This window comes from Chelon labrosus (assembly GCF_963514085.1).
Source record: "Chelon labrosus genome assembly, chromosome: 9".
Lineage (NCBI taxonomy): Eukaryota > Metazoa > Chordata > Actinopteri > Mugiliformes > Mugilidae > Chelon > Chelon labrosus.
In genome coordinates this window covers 7366432-7385448 of record NC_140359.1, presented here as the reverse complement: position 1 = coordinate 7385448, position 19017 = coordinate 7366432, and the positions used below count along the sequence as shown (strand labels likewise).

Genomic DNA, 19017 nt, shown 5'->3' with positions numbered 1-19017 from the left:
CTAGCTCCCACATTGCTCCAAATGCTGCGCCAGCAATACACCACTTACCATTACAATAAAATAACTCAGGGTTAAGGACATGTTCTGTTCCCGCTCTGCTGACATTAATATGAGTACATCCATCTTATTGACATAGTATTCATAGTTCATATTCACAGTGATTTAAATTATTGCTCAGTGCATTTAAAACATTTAGCTACTCTGAATGTTACTCTAAAATAATTTATCTTGAATAATCTAGCGTCTCCAACCGCAAATACACTGGAGTGAGTCATAAACTGTATCCTGGTTTCTGGTTTCATCAAATTTGCTAAACAGCCCTGGTCACAGACTCTGGAAAGCACCTATATTTTGGTCAATTAAGAGAGGTAAATGACGCTAAACTGATTTGGAGTGGCTGCACGGCATCAGAATCGTGGGTAATCAGATGGCTGGCGCTCACCGGACATCCTCTGTCTGACAGAGACCAAAATACACAAACCTCTCGCTGTTCCCGGCAATCAGAGCTGTAGACAGGGAGACGCAGTGGCACGATCAGCTGTTGTTTCTGTCTCTTCTTCAGGTTACGGGCCAGCCCGAAGCGCCACTCACTCAAGTGTCCGATGATGGCTGTTGTTCTCCGTATAATTGCTTTTAGATTACCCATCCTCCCCTGGGTTAAAATACTTGTGTTGCCGATTTATAACAAAGTGGAGTCTTGAGATCCCCGAAGGTCCTTAAGCAGCTTGCAGGTGGTCCCCAGGAAAATGAGCAACTGTTTAACATTTTCATTACTCACTCTAAATTAGCCCCAGTGGTGTTGGTGTAAGCGTGACTGATAATAGTAATCACGTCTATCAGTTTCAACTGTCATCCCACGGGCAACGTGGACACTTGGTAGACACAGGATGTACTAAAGGGCCTCCCGTTTGTAACACTGAGCTAACGCGACGCAGCTTTGTGGTTCTAACATGGATCTAAATGTACATCAGACTTGTCTGAAGTAAAAAATGTCTCTTTGTTTGTCTCTTCCGCTTTATCTTCCGTCGAGCCCTTTGATGACAAAATACTGAGAAGGAAATTGTTTGAAAAACACCCTTTATCTCTTAAAGGATAATTTCAGTTAATTACGACTTTAGTATTTTTGGAAACCTTTTATGTCATCATCACAAGTAATTTCTCAGATATGGGATGATAAATCACTTGGTAACTCATTATGAGGTAAAAGTTAGCACTTCTGCAACGTTGGTGATATTCTCTCACTGCGCAGAAACCTGTGTAGATCCACATTTTGGGAGAGAACAGTAGATCTAGTTATTTGGCCTGTAAATCCTAATAGATGTTTATGTGTGTTGGCTTGCAGTTTTGTTTCCTGAGCCTTTGTTGAAAGTATAATGGTATGAGGATGTAGTATCCCCCACATGTCAACAACCTGTAGTTTGAGTAGGGATGGGTAATCTAGAGCCTAAGTGAGGGGCTCTGTGAAGTCAGGTTCAGGATTAGGAGAAACTCTAGCCAGTGTTCCAGAGGACTTTGAAGGGTTGGGCTAAAATGTCCTTCCTGTGGGGAGTCGTGTCCTCACCAGAGTTGGGATGCTATCTGTCATCCAAACTACCCTGACCTATCTCTTAATAGGACCTTTTGTAGTTTGGGGTGGGGGGCTTCACTCCTCTCCCAGCTAATGGCTATTTTGGGTCAAGTTCCTGTTTACTGGATACCCAATTCTTCAGAAGTCAGCATTTCCTGTTGTACAGTAACCACAGAACAGCAGCTGATGATGCGGGAGGGGGATGTTTCATCATGGGGGGAAGATGGATAGAGATGTTAGAGTGTGTGTGTGTGTGTGTGTGTGTGTGTGTGTGTGTGTGTGTGTTCGGTTGATTAAAGGCTGGGCGGGGGGGTGGGGGGTTAGCAGCCAGATGATAGGCCTGCAGCTGCCTGGCTGAGTGGGAGGGGAGCTACATTGAAAAGCAGCGGTGCCAGCAAAGTGGGGCTTAGCCAGACACTGAGAGGAGATAATCCATATTTCATCTGCATCCTCCTCTTCCTCCCAACCACCTGCAGAGCAACACAACATAGACCCAGAGCATGAATACTGCATGATACAGAAATAAAATTTGAGACGTGTTAACACTTTATTGGAAGAAGGAAGCACGCTTTCATATCCAGTACCTCGGGGAGCTCTTCGGAGCTTGGGAACGACTCTATTAGAGTGAGATTCAAAGTTACCCCGCCCAGCAACCCCACCAGAAAAATACCCCTCCAATCCCACACTCACCCACTCTCCCATCCTTCCTTTGCAGCAGGGGAGCCTCCACCTTTTCGTTTTTTCTCCATCCGAAAAGGCTTTACTCTGCATTCCTGATATATGCTCTCTGGAGTGCTTTCCTGATCATGTGAAAAGTTTTTCTGATATTTTTAATTCATCCAGCGAATGTTTGCAATGGCCACACTTCATAGCGAATGATCCCCAGCTTCAAAGACATATTTATACTGTGGTTCTTGCTGAAAATGTACTCTTTGCTAATTTAGCATGCAAAAAAAAGGCACACTACCAAAACTATATTTCAGATATCTGCCTTGTTTTAAATATTCATGATCAGCTTGCAGCTTTGAAAGTGAGCTTAAAAGACTCTTTTGCTCGCTCAGCCTCAAAGACACACACACACACACACACACATGCGTACACACAAAAGCACACAGTCCCTCAGCACCAGGATGAGTGCCTTGTCTATTGTCTCTCTGCATTTACTCCCTATTCAATATTCAGAGGAAATCAGGTAGACTTGTTTCCATTAGCTTGTAAATGAGCCGCTGTGTCTTTTGTGGCTATTAATCTCTGATTAAAAATCTTAACTGCGACACAGTGTCATCTGTAGGAAACCAATACAGATCCTGTTCAGATTCAATTTAGCCCTGTTTACCTCTTCCAGAGGTGGTGGAATACGCTACGAACAGGTTTTGCGGACTTGCCTTTCCCTCGCTCTCGCTCGAGTTTATTGCTATGTTTATGAGCGTTGTCATGAAAGATGCTCTTTGTGTAGACTCAATGATTTTTTACTTCACACACTGTGAGTTGCGAGGGAGGGCTGTCTTTGTTTTGGAGTGATGTAGAGGGCAACGCGTCTGTGGACTCTGGTTGACCCGGAGATTTCAGATCTGTGTTTGTGTTTAACGGTAAGCTCTAGCTCTAAACTGCTCAGACTCGGAGGGACTTTGTGTTGAAGACTGTTCCAAGTCTATTAATCAATGAAGAAGGAACACTTTTGATAAGCAGAATATGGTGATGAGTGTATTTGTCGTGCACCAGACAGAAATGCAATGCATTCGCTGGTTTCATCTTTTAAAAGGTTTTTACAATTTCTACAACTGTAAATTGGTATCTTTGGGTTTTTAAATTCAGTATATGCTGCTCAAGGAGCTTATTAGGAATATTTATTTTTTATTTTTTTATGCGGTATTTAGAAATCTTCATAACAGAGTGGCAAAAAAGTCCAGGGAACACTCACAAGTAGGAGTGTAACGGTATTTGTTCCGAGGTACGTACCGAACCGTGACTTGTATTTACCGTTACACCCCTACTCTCAAGACATGAATTTACAACAGATATAAGCCAAAGAGTTGAAAATATCCACTCCATTTAAATATCTGCACACACGTACTGTACATACATGCGGCAACTCTGCAATCCGAGGGCGGTGTACAGGTCATAACATTCCTTTTCATCTGACAGAGAGAAAATAATAAATAAAGTTAGTAGGCTGGAGTTCAGGGCCCCTGATCGATTTATCCAGCAGCACAATGGCTCCTTTGTAAGACGCATATACGTCCAGCCTCAACTTATAGCTTGACCCGTTGAAGGTTAATAGTAAATTGGCAGGGATTTCCCCGTCGACCAGCTCTTGTGGCTTGTCCGCCTCCAGCTGCGACGCTACGCTGTTGCTCACAAAATGAGCCCAATTCTTTACCAGACGGTTGGCACAAGGCTGTAAAAATATCCCCAGAGGGGCACTAATCACGTTTGACCGAGTGCATATTTGAAAACTAGTCGCAGTTAGTGTGATGGACTGCATTAGCTCTGCTAGGTGGTATCTATGTGTGCAGTTTTTCAGTGCGAGGTTTAGGTGACGGTGGAGGCGCCTCTGGGTTCACGGCTCCAGAGGAGCCGGAGGGCTATGGGGTTTTCTGTCCAGATGAGAAGTAGTTTAATTTGTTCCAAGTGTCCTAACTACAGAATGCATTAGAGAGAATGCAGTCACACCTTGGGTTATCACCCTCGTGTAGGGATTTATACTAATTTGAAGTGAATCAGTGCAGATTTTTTACCAACAGGTTCATAGGGTCTGCCTTGGAGTTCAAGAAGTATGGCACTGTTTTTATGACCTCTTGGCCTCTTCTTGTTGAGAATCCCCCAACACGTCACGCACCCCACCACCACAGTCCCACAGGAGGACATTTAGTATCCTTCCTAAAACAGTGATAGAATCCAGCTAAGCCTGTTAGCAGTCCTGTACTTTAACTGCCTCAGGCTTTACTGTTTTCTACACAAGAGAGACTGAAAGAAAGGGGGGTACATTTCTGTTAAATGAGAGACCCTGCGGCTGCACATGCAGACAGTTTTTGGAGAAAGGGTGTCGGGAGGACAATAAGTGTTCCACTGGTAGCCTGACTGGAAGTGAAACATATGTCCCCTTTCCAAGTCCCTAAATCTCCAATAGACCTCACATGAACTGAGCTTCTGGCGAAGCTTGTCTCACATCCTCCTCCGCACCCCCCCACCTCCAGTCACCAGTCCTCTGACAGAGTCGTGCTGACAGTGATCCAGAAGCTGAGAGGAGGGGTGCAAACAAGCCACCCTCCGGGAAGCCAGGGTTACGCCATCGAAGCAAACCCATCCATGCAGCACATCCCGCCCACCACCCGTCGACTGTGGCACACTACCTATAATCTGCCTCTACATTGCTGAATTCTTCTTTTTCTGGTCGCACCCGTTGTCCAAACAATCAAACCCCTGGCTGTGAGTGCTGCCGCTCTCCGAGGCTCATTGTTTTAGCTTCTACTGGCTCAAAGTGGTTTCCCCCCCTTTTGTTTTTATTTATTATCTTACTCCCTCTCTTTATCTGTTCTGCTACGTACTAGAAATCTGCACTTCTTTGTCTCCCTGCTGCCCAGTTTGCTGAATGCTGCCATGAATTCCGAGTTTACTGTGACTTTCTGGATGTTTGACTCTTAATCTGACTCCCGGCTATGAATTACGAGGAAAGCATATGTGGTATGTGACTCTGTGTGAAAGTGTGTTTGAATGTCGGCGTATAATTGATGGCATATGTTTGAAATTATCCAAGGTTTGAAAACATCTCCCGGTCAGTTTTCATGGAAATAGCAGCCTTTCCAGAGATTAAGGTGGTGTCACGTTGCCAGGGGTCATGCTGGGTTTTCCATCTGTCACCAGATAGTTGTTGGAGTGGGAAAATATGGTCGCAATGCCCCGTCAAGAAACAATCAGGTCTGAGTTTGTCAAGCGTCCGGGTTTTATTCCGTCTCTAGGCGCTGGTGCTAAGGAACAAAAGGGCACACCGACGGAGGGTGCTTCTGGGAAGAGGCAGAGAAAGCAGGCCTTGGGTGGGAAATGATGGTGGTGTCTGAAACCAAGCGACCAAGCGTGAAAGAGACAAGAGAGGGAGGGAAACCTAGATTTGGCCCAGGATCAGTCACCGGAGCAGGAGAGATTAAGGTCCCATCATTCCCAGCTAGATCATCAAGACTTCTCCTTTTAGTTATTTGTGTGTGCTTTGCCACTTTAAACTCTTGGAAGATTTTTAGAACCGAAGCATGCACTTAAATGCTCAAACGTGCTCATAAAGATCACTACCACACACTCCAGGGCCAGTCAGTTGGACTTCCAAATATTCCAGAGAGTTGGGACCTCTGCCCTGACTGTAACAGAGATGAGGTCTGCCTTACTGGCCTTGGATGTGACTGAATGCCCCCCTTCTCGTTTTTTTACCCTGGGAGAGCAGGCTGTTTTGGGCCTTTGCCACGCATTGTCAGCTCCTCCAGTTTCCTTTCCTCTACTTGACTTCCCTTCTGCATCTGCTTCATTCCACAAATAAGCCTTGTTTGGGCTGGATGCTTGGATCACATGGCCATAGTTCACAGTTGCTTCTTCCCCCTGATGCACGGCATCCTCACACGCTCTCTTTCTTTCTTATTATCATTTGAACTTTACCATGTGATTCTTTGCTCCGGAGAGCTGCTGAGAGGGCAGGTGGTAGAAACAGACGGGACTGATGGGAAATTGGACGACCCAAGGTTAGCCAGGCGATCTTTGCGCGGGGATTAATTGTGTAAGAGCCATGTAATGATTGCTGGCATGTCTCGGGAGTGAAATCCTGTTAGTCACTGCGCAGGGGTCAGACAGAGACTGAGCTTGTTGTGTGTGTGTGTGTTTTGTGCATCAGTAAAGAAGGTGACTCTGATCGCTCCAGTATGCATGACCAGGTGGTGATCTGACAGGGTCTGTTGTCTCAAACCAAAAGACACACAGCCTCCCTCCCACTATGTTCAGACTGGGACATGCAAATCTAATTTCTGCTTGAGTGTAGGAGGGACTGGGAAACTTGTCTCCCCTCTATATCTGCAGTACACTTGACACTTCTGTGGCTGTGTAGTCGGTACTTGATCTAATAGTAAGCATTTTTGTTCGAGATTATGTTAATGTAAACAATGTTGGTATTTGATATTAAGGTTTAGACCTCACTTGTCACAGGGAAACGCTAAGCTCAACTCTGCAGGAAACGGAGCATGGCAGTAACCTCTCAGGGGGAACTCAGACTCAGTACTTACAGGTGGATGCTGGGATAGGCGTGGAGTTGGGGAGGCTGGGGAAATTATACTGTATACTGTACAGCAGCAGCAACAATCTCATCAGGTGGTAGGCATGGCAGAAAAAAAAGAGCTAGCCTGTAGCACTGCTACTTACACTGATCAGCCATGACATTATGACCACTGACAGGAGAAGTACATAACATTGACCGTCTTGTGACAATACAATGTTCTGGGTCTGGGAAACTTTCGGACCTGGCATTCATGTGGATGTTGCTTAGACATGTACCACCCACCTAGACCAGACCAGGCACCCCCACCCCGTAGCAATTACACTCCTAGATCAACTCAAAAAACACGAAAAACAGCACAAGGTGTTGACCTGGAAATTCCCTAGATCCCAAACTGATCAAGGATCTGTGGGATGCACTGGAACAAGCCTGATACAGAGAGGCCTCTCGCCTCAACCCATAGGACCCAAAGGCCCCCACTAACAACATTCTGATGCCAGACACCACAGGACACCCTCAGAAGGCCCATGTCCATTCTCTGATGAGTCACAATTGTTTCGGAGACACAAGGGAGACCTACACAATATTAGGAAGGTGGTCATAACGTTATACCTGATCCGTGTAAAGTATACTGGTGAGTTTGTACGACGTTATTTTACCCAGGCATGGTTAAGGTAAACCAACTTAAAATTGTTGGTCCCTAGTACTGTCTATTACCTCCATATTGCCATTTTAGTACCATCACCACAGTATCAATAAAATATAAGTACTATGCGTGCTGCACACCGTGGGCACCCTCTGCGGGGATGACTCATTCTCTTAACACCAAGTGAAGTTTTCTTATTCTGATTCTGTCCTAGGGGAAGGAAAGCCCCTTATCGACATTCACTGTGTCTCTCCATCCTCAGACAGCACCGAGCAGCTTATTGAACATAGATGATGAATGGGTGTGGATTGATGGCAGATAACAGACTGCTGCTAATTGACACCGCTGTATCGCTAAATCTCCCGCCATTGTATTCCTCGTACTCCTCCTCTTTTTTTCTCGCACATCAATTCATCACAGTTGAGATTAGTTGCTTTTAAGGAGCCGTATGTCCCCTTATGCTTTATTGTTATGAAATATACTCCAAGAGAGATTGATCAAGGGTTCTTGTCAAGCATATGGTTGTTTTTTTTTTTGTTTTTTTGGATGCATTGATTGTTGTGAAGTATGCAGGCACGTTTTAAGAAGTTCTTAAGGCTCTTGACTGCACAATGTACTCTTTAATGTTCAGATTTTTTGTAGCAAAAGCAGACAGTAGAAGCACACTCCTCCATTTAAGAATTAGCCGGTGTGATAGTCTCCTTCGTCTAGGCACTGCTGAGAAAGGTGATGTTCCATTATCCACCAAGTCAGACCACTTCCTCTGCTAGTCAGAGCCAGCCGTGCTGGACTGAATAAAGTGCAGGTTGTACAAATCCTAAGGCCTTCATTTGAGCCAAATCTCTGTCTTTTTGATGCTTCAGACTCCCTGCTGCCGTTGGCTGAACAGGAGTGATTTAACTGGAAAAGCTCTTGCAGCCTATTTTCTCCTCATCAGAAGTGGGGAAAGGCGGTTAGGCTAGGTTAGGTTAGGACACAGACATTCTTGTTGCTTTGTTAAATACAGGAAGCTAAGGAGGCTTTTGTTTCTCTCTGTTAATTCAATCCTTTCCAATTCTGGGTTTGAAAAAAAGTTAGTTTTGGATTCTTTATGAGGCACTGGCTGACAAACACTTACATGGCATTGTGTTCATCACAGCCGTGGTTATTACAGGACAATACACAAGTCCTTTGAGCAGAGCATAAAAATTGTGTGGATAGTTTTTAGATTTGAATCTTCCTTTGTGGGAACTTTAGCCTATCCAACCTTAAAGTTACCACTATTCCACTGCCAAACACAAACTATTTCCACAGGATCCACATATTCTCAGACTTCTTCACCCTCACATTCTCTCTCATATCCTTGCGCCTCTTTATCATTCCTCTTTGAGATCGGCCATTAACTCAATGTGCTCCACTTCTCCCGCCCTTGACGGGAAGGGTATGCTTTCCTGAGTCTCTTCGAGTCAGAATCAGCCCCACTCTCTCCCGGGGACTAGCAGAAAGCCATGCCAGCCCACGGCCAGACGGCTTTTAATCATTTATTTAGGGGATGTAATGACGAGTTCAACTTCGCTCTCTCACTTAGAGCACGCAGAGACGAGAAGAAGAGCGCGGGGGAAGCGAACGAGAGACAGCGCATTAAGCTCGGATCAAGAAGCCAGTTTGTCAGCGAGCCTCTAAGGATCCTCCCTTCCTCTCTATCCAGTGCTTTGCCAAGCACTGTGTGTTTTAAACAAGTGTAAGATGGCACTGCTTTTATTACATATTCCTTCTTTGACGGTGTCTCCTCTGGGTTCACCCAGCCAGCCTTCAAAGGAACTAGGAACATTTTAGGAATGCAGCTAATTTTTTCAGATTAGCAGGGAGAACACGGAGACAGTATAGGCAGTAGCCTCATCTTAATAATGATACCGTACTGTACATGCAACTTTCTCCGTATCCACATATGTACGTTGCATGGACAATATTCTAACTGAATACCTAGTGAAGTACTGTCTTTCTCCAGTAAATTGTAAGTTGTTTCTTTACAGAGTGGTAATAAAGAAACAATGGAAAGGTACTTTTATGTCACAGCCAGAAGACTATGAATGACAAGGGACCTAGAAATGCCCTCTATGTTCCAATGGACATTGAATTTTGAGTGAACGATGAAATTCAATGTCCGAACAAGGCTTTTTTTTTGTCATCAAATCGATATTTATTTAACTTCTCATGATATTGGAAGACATTTTCAATGAAGAATGTACACACTCTTCAAATAAGGTATTATCCATTACTGTTTTCGGCACTGACTCAGGAATGTAATTGGCATTTATAATTGAACAGAACAAGAAGGTTGATTGGAGGCAGCTGATCAGTACGGACAGTTTATTTTTTCTGAATACCGTTAGGAGGCCCTTCCTAGCAGAGCTGTGCTGTTTAGCCCGAGGTCAGTTGTAAAAAATGTTAAAATATATTTTCCTCAGCTCATTAATGATTGTGGGTAAATAAACGTGTCGCTCCATATGAATCAGCTTGCCTTGCTAGTGATTAACCCTAATAATGGGGCATGGGAACCTTTCTCCATGTATAATGGCCTAACACATCTCCGTTGAGAGTGCTGACTGAGTCTAAGTTACTTGATAGATTGTAGAAGGTACATATAAAAAACATTTTTCATTTTCATTCAGTGTTTCATTGAGTGGGGTGTTGCATTTATCCAAAGCCAAAAACGGCCATTTTCCCAATGGGATATGGAGAATTGAGGAGTGTTGGATTAGGATAAAAGATCCTCACCATAAAACTTTTGACTGTTCAGCAAAAAGGACTGGAAATCAATGAGGACTGTGTGGGGCTTAGAAGCCTGAGAGAAGTTGCCGAATCAATGGAGAACTGTTCACTTATAAGTGTCTTCAAAGGCTCGAAGAAAACAAGCAGTCTTCCTCCACAAGGCGTCACTTGGAGTGTTTCAACTGAACACAACAGGGAATAACACGAAAACTTTTACTCTCTCTTTGGCTTTCACTCCACCTCTCCCTCCAGCTTGATGTAATTGTTCAGACAAATCTAATCAGCTTGGTTCAGTGCAATTTTTTTCACCAAATAAGCGTGATTTCTAGTTTTTTATAGTTACTCGATCTTCTGATTAAGATTAAAAAATTAAATAACTCCATTATTAGCTTTCACTGATGCAATAGGGCATGTCAGTCACCCTAAAGGAAACCTTTTAGATCAGTTACAGCTATCTGGGCTAAACTTATACAACCCCATGCTTCCTCTTTTCCCTGTTAGAAGAAAATCTCTCGTTTCCACTACATCGTCCTACTCCAACTCTTTTCCCTCTCCGCCCTCTCCATTACCTTCGATTTCCTCAACCTCTCTCGGCTCCGTGCTGTTTTGGTTTTCAGTGATTGCCTCAAATGCCTTTCTTCCCCTCTCCATCTCAAGAGCTGTAATTTGGTCACACTCTTGCACAGCGGCGGACCATGCCGGGGCGTTGCACCTCCGACCACTGACTTTGTATCGTATTCCATCGTAGCAAATGCAGCAATAAGCAGATTTTTCTCATGCTTTCACACGAGGTCAGGTGGGGTATGCAAGGCTCTGTATTCACTTTCATCCATAGCCCATGGATACATTTTTTTTTTTCAAATCATTTTTTAGAACGAAATATAAATCAAAACCTGTCCTCCGGGCTTTTGCTTGCCGTGAAAGAAGCTTTAACTCAAATTGAAGTCTCAAGAGGTGAGGAATTGTTAGCAACCCAGCACTGCAGTGTTTGGCTATAAATCATGGAGTGTCATGACTGAACACAAATTAAGGAAAACTACATCTTTATAGCTTTCTTCTTGTGTACTCTAAATGCATTGTCGATCGTGTATGTGCTCATAGATGCATTATTGCTGGTGTGTTTCAAGTAGCTTTCTGAGGAAACGTGTCTTATTAGGTAGCAGTGTCAAGTAAAGGTGTGGAGACCAGGGAGGTGGACACACATACAGTTGTATTATGTTTCCAAGACCTTCATCGTCATAGTTTACAGTGCCTGGATTGTGAGTACCAATAGTGCTGTTGTGTAAATTTCCAATATCTTTTTAAAAAAGATGGCCAGTGTCGATGTTACTGGCTGGACTGAATATATTTTAATAAGTGAATCATTTTCATAATGCTTGTGTGTGCACTGTCACTATCACTTTTCCCAGTGGGTTAGAGTCACTATTATTTGTGCGGTGTTTTTCACCCTGCACATCATGTCTGTTTATTTTTATATTATCAACACGTTTTATTCATTTCCTCCTCTCGGTATATTTTAAACCTGTTGTTTTCGGCACATTATTACTCGTGCACTTAGTTTTCACACTTTCCTTCTGCTTGATGCTGGAGTGTTGCATTGCAAATCGCAGGTGGCATCATCCATGTTTAATGCCCTTTATTTTCAGTGTACTTAATATGCCCTGTTTTCCTCTGCTGGAGCCTAACATCATTTGTTGCTGCAGTGGCCCAATTAAAGTGTCATATTGTCGTATGTCTAATGGAAAATTCCCTGGATGTTGGTCTGTTTTTCCTCGTGCAACGCCTGGTTAAAAAAAATATGTCTAGTAACCCTCGGTTAAATAGTTCGATCCCTCTCTCTGTGCAGGAGCAGAGCCCCAGTAACGCCACATCCCTGGCCATGATGCAGGAGCCGCAGGAGGTGGTGGAAGAGACGGTCACCATTGAGGAGGACCCCGGCACCCCCACCTCCCACGTCTCGGTGGTCACCTCTGATGACGGAACCACACGGCGCACAGAAACCAAGGTAAGATGCAAAGAGCTGTTTGTACAATATCAGGCTCTCAAACATGCTGTGTTTTTAAGGTCGGAAGTTATTGTGCTCATGTTAGACATAAGGAACTTTGACATGCTGCTAAAAGTTACCTACAGATAAAACCAATAGTCCGTATGTTGTCTACTGTATCAAGCTGATGTCCAGCCTGGTGCCTACTATCACACCAACAGGGCACTTCAGAGCTCACAAAGTCCCTTTAAATATAACTTCAGACTATGGTTATGGATTACTGCTACCCATCATCGTGGTACTGTACCTCCACTCCCAGACTTTCACACTTAAGCACTCTAAATCCCATAATCCCATAGCCCAAAGTGGCTTCATCTCCCCCTCTCTGCTTTATTTATTTGAATATTTTTTTTGTTATGATCCAACTCCCCTGGTGTTCTCCCAGTTTTGTGTTTCTTAAAACCCCCTTTGTTGATTCGTCCTCTACTGTGTTCTGTTGTTTCTCTGTAAGGATATGCCAACTAACGTGAAGGTGAGTGAACTTTTATACCAGTACGGCTTTTTCCCACCATGCCACCATTTTGTGTGTGCCTACGCAGGCTAGAGCAGCAGTGTGCAACACAATCTGCATCACCACAAGCTAAATACAACAAGCTCTATACTCTAAAATGCTTTGATCTTAAGTCACTACTTGCTGCTTCCACCTCTTGGGTTGATCCATACTCAGTAGGGGTGTAACGGTACACACAAGTCATGGTTCAGTACGTACCTCAGTGTGGGGGTCACGGTTCGGTACAGTACGTTGTACGACGATGTATAAGGCTAGCTTTTTTCATGTATTTTGAACAGACACCAGTTGACTGAAACAAACTAAAAACCACCTCCTGTTATAAACGTAAAAAATAATATCGCGGTTATGCTGTCTTATGTGCATTAGCATGTTTGATGTGTTTGCAGCGATGTACCTCACCTCCGTGAAACATCATCGGCAGACAGTCTTTGTCCGGTCTGCCACTCGCATGCCATCGCCGTTATGTTGCACAGAGAAACCAAAGTGTTCCCACACTGGTGATTAAAATTGCCCTGGCGGCTCTTCCAACTCCACACTCTCCATTACTTTTCTTCTTCATCTGTTTTTCTTCTGCTGTGGGCTAATAACGTTAGCTGGCAGCTTTTAGGCTCATTACTGCCACCTGGATTGAAGTGAGGACTCGACTTTTTATTTTTTTTAATAGGCTACTTACTCAAATATATCTTCCGTATGACTGCATGCACCGAACCGTGACGCCCGTACCGTGACACCGCGGGACGAATACAAATACCGTTACACCCCTAATACTCAGCATTACTATTTCTTTTGCATGTCTTTTCCACTCTGTCCCATTCCTCTGTGGCGTTATAGGAGCTACAGAAACACTAGTCCCGTCATATTCTGTCCCCGTAGAGATGTTTTGTATTTAGAAAGTTAACTGGTAACTGTAATCAGGCAATTCAATCGTTAGGACACTCTATGGGTGTTGTTAAATGTGGTTATTATTTTACATGTGGAGTAGGAAAAGGTAATTTGATACATTTATGAAGACACCAATGCCCAAAAATCCTTTTTGTGGAGCATCAGTAATCTGCAACCAGATGATGTCAACGTCAGCTGTACTCTTGGTCAAAGTGTTTTGGGTGCATGTACACAGAAAACAAAAATCCTACCAGAATGCACAGCATATTTGCATTTTGTGTCTTAAAATGTGGGTTAGGAGTTCTGTCGCATTTGGAGACATACTCGCAAAGACAAGCTCATGTTGCAGCATGTTGTTTTGGGCTTCAGATGTAAACTAAGTTAGAGTCAGCTGCTGTTGCTGTAGGCTTCCAGAGGAGTGGAGAGCTCTGCTTGGAGCTCTTACACCGGGGACTGTGAAACTGTAATTAAAAAGCCTGGTCTAATCCCTCATCAGGGAGGACCCATTGCCCTCCAGCCTGTTTACTGCGAGGGGATTGGCCACACGCGCTCCCTCTCGCTGGTATGATTTTATGCACTGGGGCACAGAACTTGTTGGGAATAACGCACATGAACGCGTGCAGAAAAACATCACTCTAATCAAGGGCTTTGCTGCTGACGAAGGACGCTACTTGTAAACGCCCGCCACCCTGCTGGGAGGAGGGATCGGGTGTTTTCAGGAAGTCACTTTGAGGAGAGAAGCAGATTAATTCATGGTAAACTTTTGGAAGCTAGCGTCTCTGTGGTGGGAAACTTGTCCTCCCTACTCTCCCTGTTTGTGCCTTTCTCTCGGTGTCTCCTATTTTTAAGCTCGCTTTCATGTGTTTTTCTTTTTTACCTTCTCCGCTTTTCCATCTTTCTCGCCATTTTTCACCTCACCGTTTTATTTATGTGCTTATCTGCTCTTTTGAACCAAGTCTTGCCGTACTGTCTAATGCTAACACATTCCTTTCCCTTGATGGCTATCCCCCATCTGACTGTGGGAAGATGAAACACAGAATATTCTAACTGCTTGCTGATTTTTAGGCAAAAAGGTTTTTCCTTTGGTAAACATTTTGTCTGATTTAGTATCAGCAATAGTTAGAATTGCTGAGAACCGAACAGAAAAGTGGGACCCAGACAGAGCTACCATACATGACAGAATGTCTGTGAAGAGGGATCAGACTCATATTGTCCATTCAATTGTGCCGAGGTAATATTCAGCTGATAAATTCAGTTATTGCAGGAGGCTTCTCATATAAAAGTGGAAAACAACTTTGAATAGCCTTTCAGTGGGAGATTAAATGCTGGTTCTATTTATGTTTTCGATCAATTCAGCTCAAGTGAATTGGCTCGGGCGCTGGATGTGTGTATGAGTCTGAGCACATGTACGCGCTCAATTAGATCCACGTTCGTCCTCCCGTCCCAGCATGCAACGCTATCCCTTGGCCATCATCCAGCCCTCTTTTTCTCCTGACTGGCCCCTCTCAATGGAGCACCAGTCATTTCAGAGGAAGAGCTCAGCTGGGCCGCTAATAGCAGCATTCCTCCTTTTTCCTCTGGATATGAGCTAATGAGAGTCAAGGCAGACCACACAAACAAATAATAGCATTTTCACTGGCTTGCGCACACTGGGGAGCCAACCTCAAATAAGCGGGAGTTAGTGATTAAATTCTGCACAAAAATGCCACATGGTAGTTTCATCAGGTTCGACTGAAAAATTAATTGTTATTGTGTAGTAGAACAGAGTGCATCAGTTTGTTTCTTTAAAACACTCAATAAGCATTTTCTAAGCAGTATTTAAAAATAGTTTTTAAAGCATGGCAAGAACATTTCTTTCTCAAGGTGCTTTTGGCTTAAGTGTGTGTACCGTCTCATTATCCCTAAACCATCTCAGGTAAAATGAAAAGTTGGACGTACATCCATACCTAATGGGATCTGAAACAGCTTGCTGAGAGCTCTCCCCACCCATCCCTCAAACTCTAGGTTACCAAGGTGGTGAAAACCATCACCCAGCGCACCTACCACCCATTGATGGTCACCGACAGCTTGTCAGTGGTGTCCAGGCCTGGCACCCGGACCCCCACTCCGGTCTCCGTCTCCTCCCCCACCCCTTCAGAGAAAGACCCAGTAAAAGACGTCGAACTCCGTGTGGTTTTTGCTGTGTTCTCCCCTCTCCCTGCCTTCCTCCTTTTACCTCTAACATCAGGTCTAAAAGACTAAGAAATGTTTATCCGTTCAGACGTCCGAAAGTTGAGAAGAAAATAACACTTTCTACTTCCGAGATGCCTTTTAAATGGGCTGAAAATTACACACGGGGTTGGCAGTCGCAGGCTGCTTAAAAACCTGAATTACTACCTCAGGCGGTCCCACTAACCCCTGGTCACCACGTCCGTTTAAACTCTCAATAAAGTGAATGCCACAGACGTTGTGAAACCTCTAACAGTGCTGTAAAGTGGACAGTTTGACGTCTGACGCCTTTCCCTCCATTTTTAACAGTTTGGTGAACACTTAGGGTCTGTGTCAAACTGCCCGTGGTTGTTTTAATACTGTCATGACTTTCCATGCATGCTCAAACACTGTAGTGCTGCTACATTGCAATTGGTTGTATTGCAATTTAGCAATTGTCTTTCAGCACTGTTTACCCTGGTCTCCACTTGCGCGACGGTTTAACCCGTTGTGAACGTAAACATAGATCAAACAAACCGGTGTGAGGATGACTCCCTTTGCAGCCCTCGAAAAATTGCCTAAAAAGTTGTTAGTGCTAGGCAGCTAGGCATGCCCAGGCTGGGAAGCTACTGCATTCATTGTACCTTCCTCTCAGCCTCTGACAGCTAAAATAGAATAGAATTAGATGATATATAAAAAGTGATCCAATTACCAGATTCGAATAAAAGCATTCAGATGTTATTCTACCTCTGGAAGATTTTCTTCCTGTTGGAAAAATGGATTGTATTTTCCGCCTCTAGGAAAAGTGTATTAAAAAATAACATGGATGATCATGTACTATGCCAAAGTAATCTCTTGTGCATGGTAAGGCATTCAGCCCCTTGTCCTGTAGTCCCCGTGAGGCCCTAGAGATATCACTAGGACCACTGATAGGAAGCAGAATAGCTTATTGCCCACCACAGTGAATCCAGACGATGGAAGTGAGCTTGTTATTCCAAGGTCATACATATCTTTTAGCTGAAGTAAATCAAGCAAATGAGCTCTTTATTTTTAACTGCGCAAAGTCAAGGCAGACTGGCATCAAACGTAAACTACTTAGTAATTACTCAGAACATGGAAATGAACCTTGATGTTCCTGAGATAGGCTTTGTTATGTAGCTCGCAGTCAGGGTGTAATCACGAAACAAGGCCAGTGAAGATTTCTATTTGTTTCAACCAAGATAATGAGAATGCCTTGTTCAACAACAGATATGTGGTTTGTGCTTTTGCTCTTGGCACCCTCTCTTGTAGCGTGGGTTAATGCTTCATTGTGGTTTCTTGATATTGTTACATGCCTTAGCTCGGTGCTGATTAAAATCGAAATTATGACATTGATGGGAAAATAAAGAAAGCATTTTACAATTAAGAGGACTGGCGTTGAAAATTAAACCCATCAGATGCAGGAATGAGTGCTTTAAAAAAAATCTTTCTTTTCCCCCCAAGTAATAACTGAGCATCAGTCTACACTTGTCAAATGGGAATGAACCTCTCTCAAACACTTTGTCAGGCATGACATGAATTGCATCAGACCTGGACCCCTGCAGATGACGATTAATTTTCATCAACCTCATTAATTTTGAAGATGAATTTATAGCCCTGGACAAAATAGCCAATTATCGGCCACAGCAGAATTCACTGGGCAGCAAATTGGTTTCTGTTTGGGCGGAGAGCCCAGGGAGGGAGTTGGGTTGCTGTCAGTGATTCTCCAGGCAGACAGCCTCAGAGACAGCAGAGGAAGTAAAGTTATTTAGCTAAAGGATGAAGTGAGCTTGAGAGATACACACACACAGGTCTAGTCACACTACCCCAAGCTACAGAGTGTCATGCTCCTGTGCCCCCCTGCTCCCCTGGGGCTATGCAGGATTCAAGGTCTGGTGCAGCTCTAGCACTTCAAGACGACTCTGTTCCAGCACAATTCAGGGGATTCAGTCTACTGAGTCTGAACCAGCTAAGACGTCGTCTGTGCCACATTATTAAAGCATGTATACAGCCCTTTTCCAATATCTCATTTAAGGTGCCATCGATTGGTAACTTTGTCCCTAAAATTGGCTCCAATACAAGAATTAAAATTTGAATTGATCAGAAAATGAGTTCAGCTTTGAGTTTAGCATCAAAACCACCTGGTAAGTCTTCAAAAAATATAATCTCTCAGTACCACAAACGGATCAAACATGAATGGATAAGGGAGTTCTCCTCTGCACTGCATTTGATATGCATGTTTTATTCTTGACTACAAGACTCAAAGTTGTCATCTATTTTTCCCATTTATTTTCTGTGTGCAACTTCAAAATGACATTGCCATGTCCCTTCTGAATGTAGGTTGGATGTCACGTCAGGCCAAACGTTCTGACAGGTTTATCTGTTCCTCTCCACAGGTGACAAAGATGGTGAAGACGGTGACCACCCGCACAGTGCGCCAGGTGCCCCTCGGCCCTGATGGCTTGCCCCTACCTGAAGGCTCGTCTCCGCTGGGCAGCTACACCGATTCCATTGACCGACGATACATGAAGAATGGAAGCGACCGCTTCATCACGCCTCAAGCAACCTCCACTCTTACACGCTCCTACAACAACTCCTACAACGATTCATACGCCGATACACCTGAGAGCCAGTACGTCCGCCACTATGGTCTGCACGATGGTTACGCCGACTTGACGGACAACTACGGCAGTCTGTCACGCGGCGTCAACTTCCGACCGCCGCGCTATCCCTACATGCCTAATAGCTACCGGCCCGAGAATAGCTACACGCTGCCCATTCGCAAGGATGACTATGGCCATGTGGCGCAGCCCCAGGTACCTATGGGCAGCAGCACTGTGGATCTGAACCGCTCACAACCAGAGCGCTTCCAGCCTGAGCCATATGGTCTGGAGGATGATCGTCGCAGCTTGGGCCCCGAGGAGGAAGAGCCATATGAGCTGGAGCCCGACTACTCCACTGCCAACCGACGCACCCTGCCAGGGGCCAACCGAGGTCGCACCCACCGGGAACCTCTTCGTGATGGGCCCCGAGTCAGGTGGGGATGAATGCAAAAAAATGAATGCTTTTAAACAGAAACATGAAGATCTGATAATTGAATGAAGGGATTGCACAGATAAATATACTTAAACTTTTTTTATACATCAGTATCTGGTGTCAGTAC

General features: G+C 44.3%; 1 protein-coding gene across 5 annotated transcripts in view; it reads left to right on the top strand.

The window, feature by feature from the left end:
* The window catches only part of arvcfb (ARVCF delta catenin family member b), a 104814-nt gene that overhangs the window by 16751 nt on the left and 69046 nt on the right, over positions 1-19017 (top strand). For 2 of the 5 annotated variants that reach the window (XM_084551417.1, XM_084551420.1), the window contains exons 1-3: positions 11323-12217; positions 12708-12728; positions 18251-18891. In XM_084551417.1, coding sequence (XP_084407543.1) covers positions 11951-12217; positions 12708-12728; positions 18251-18891 — 929 coding nt within the window. In that variant the 5' untranslated portion in view covers positions 11323-11950. Of the gene's footprint in view, positions 1-11322; positions 12218-12707; positions 12729-14252; positions 14405-18250; positions 18892-19017 lie in introns of those variants that run through there. The other 3 variants (XM_084551419.1, XM_084551418.1, XM_084551421.1) reach the window with 3 other exon arrangements.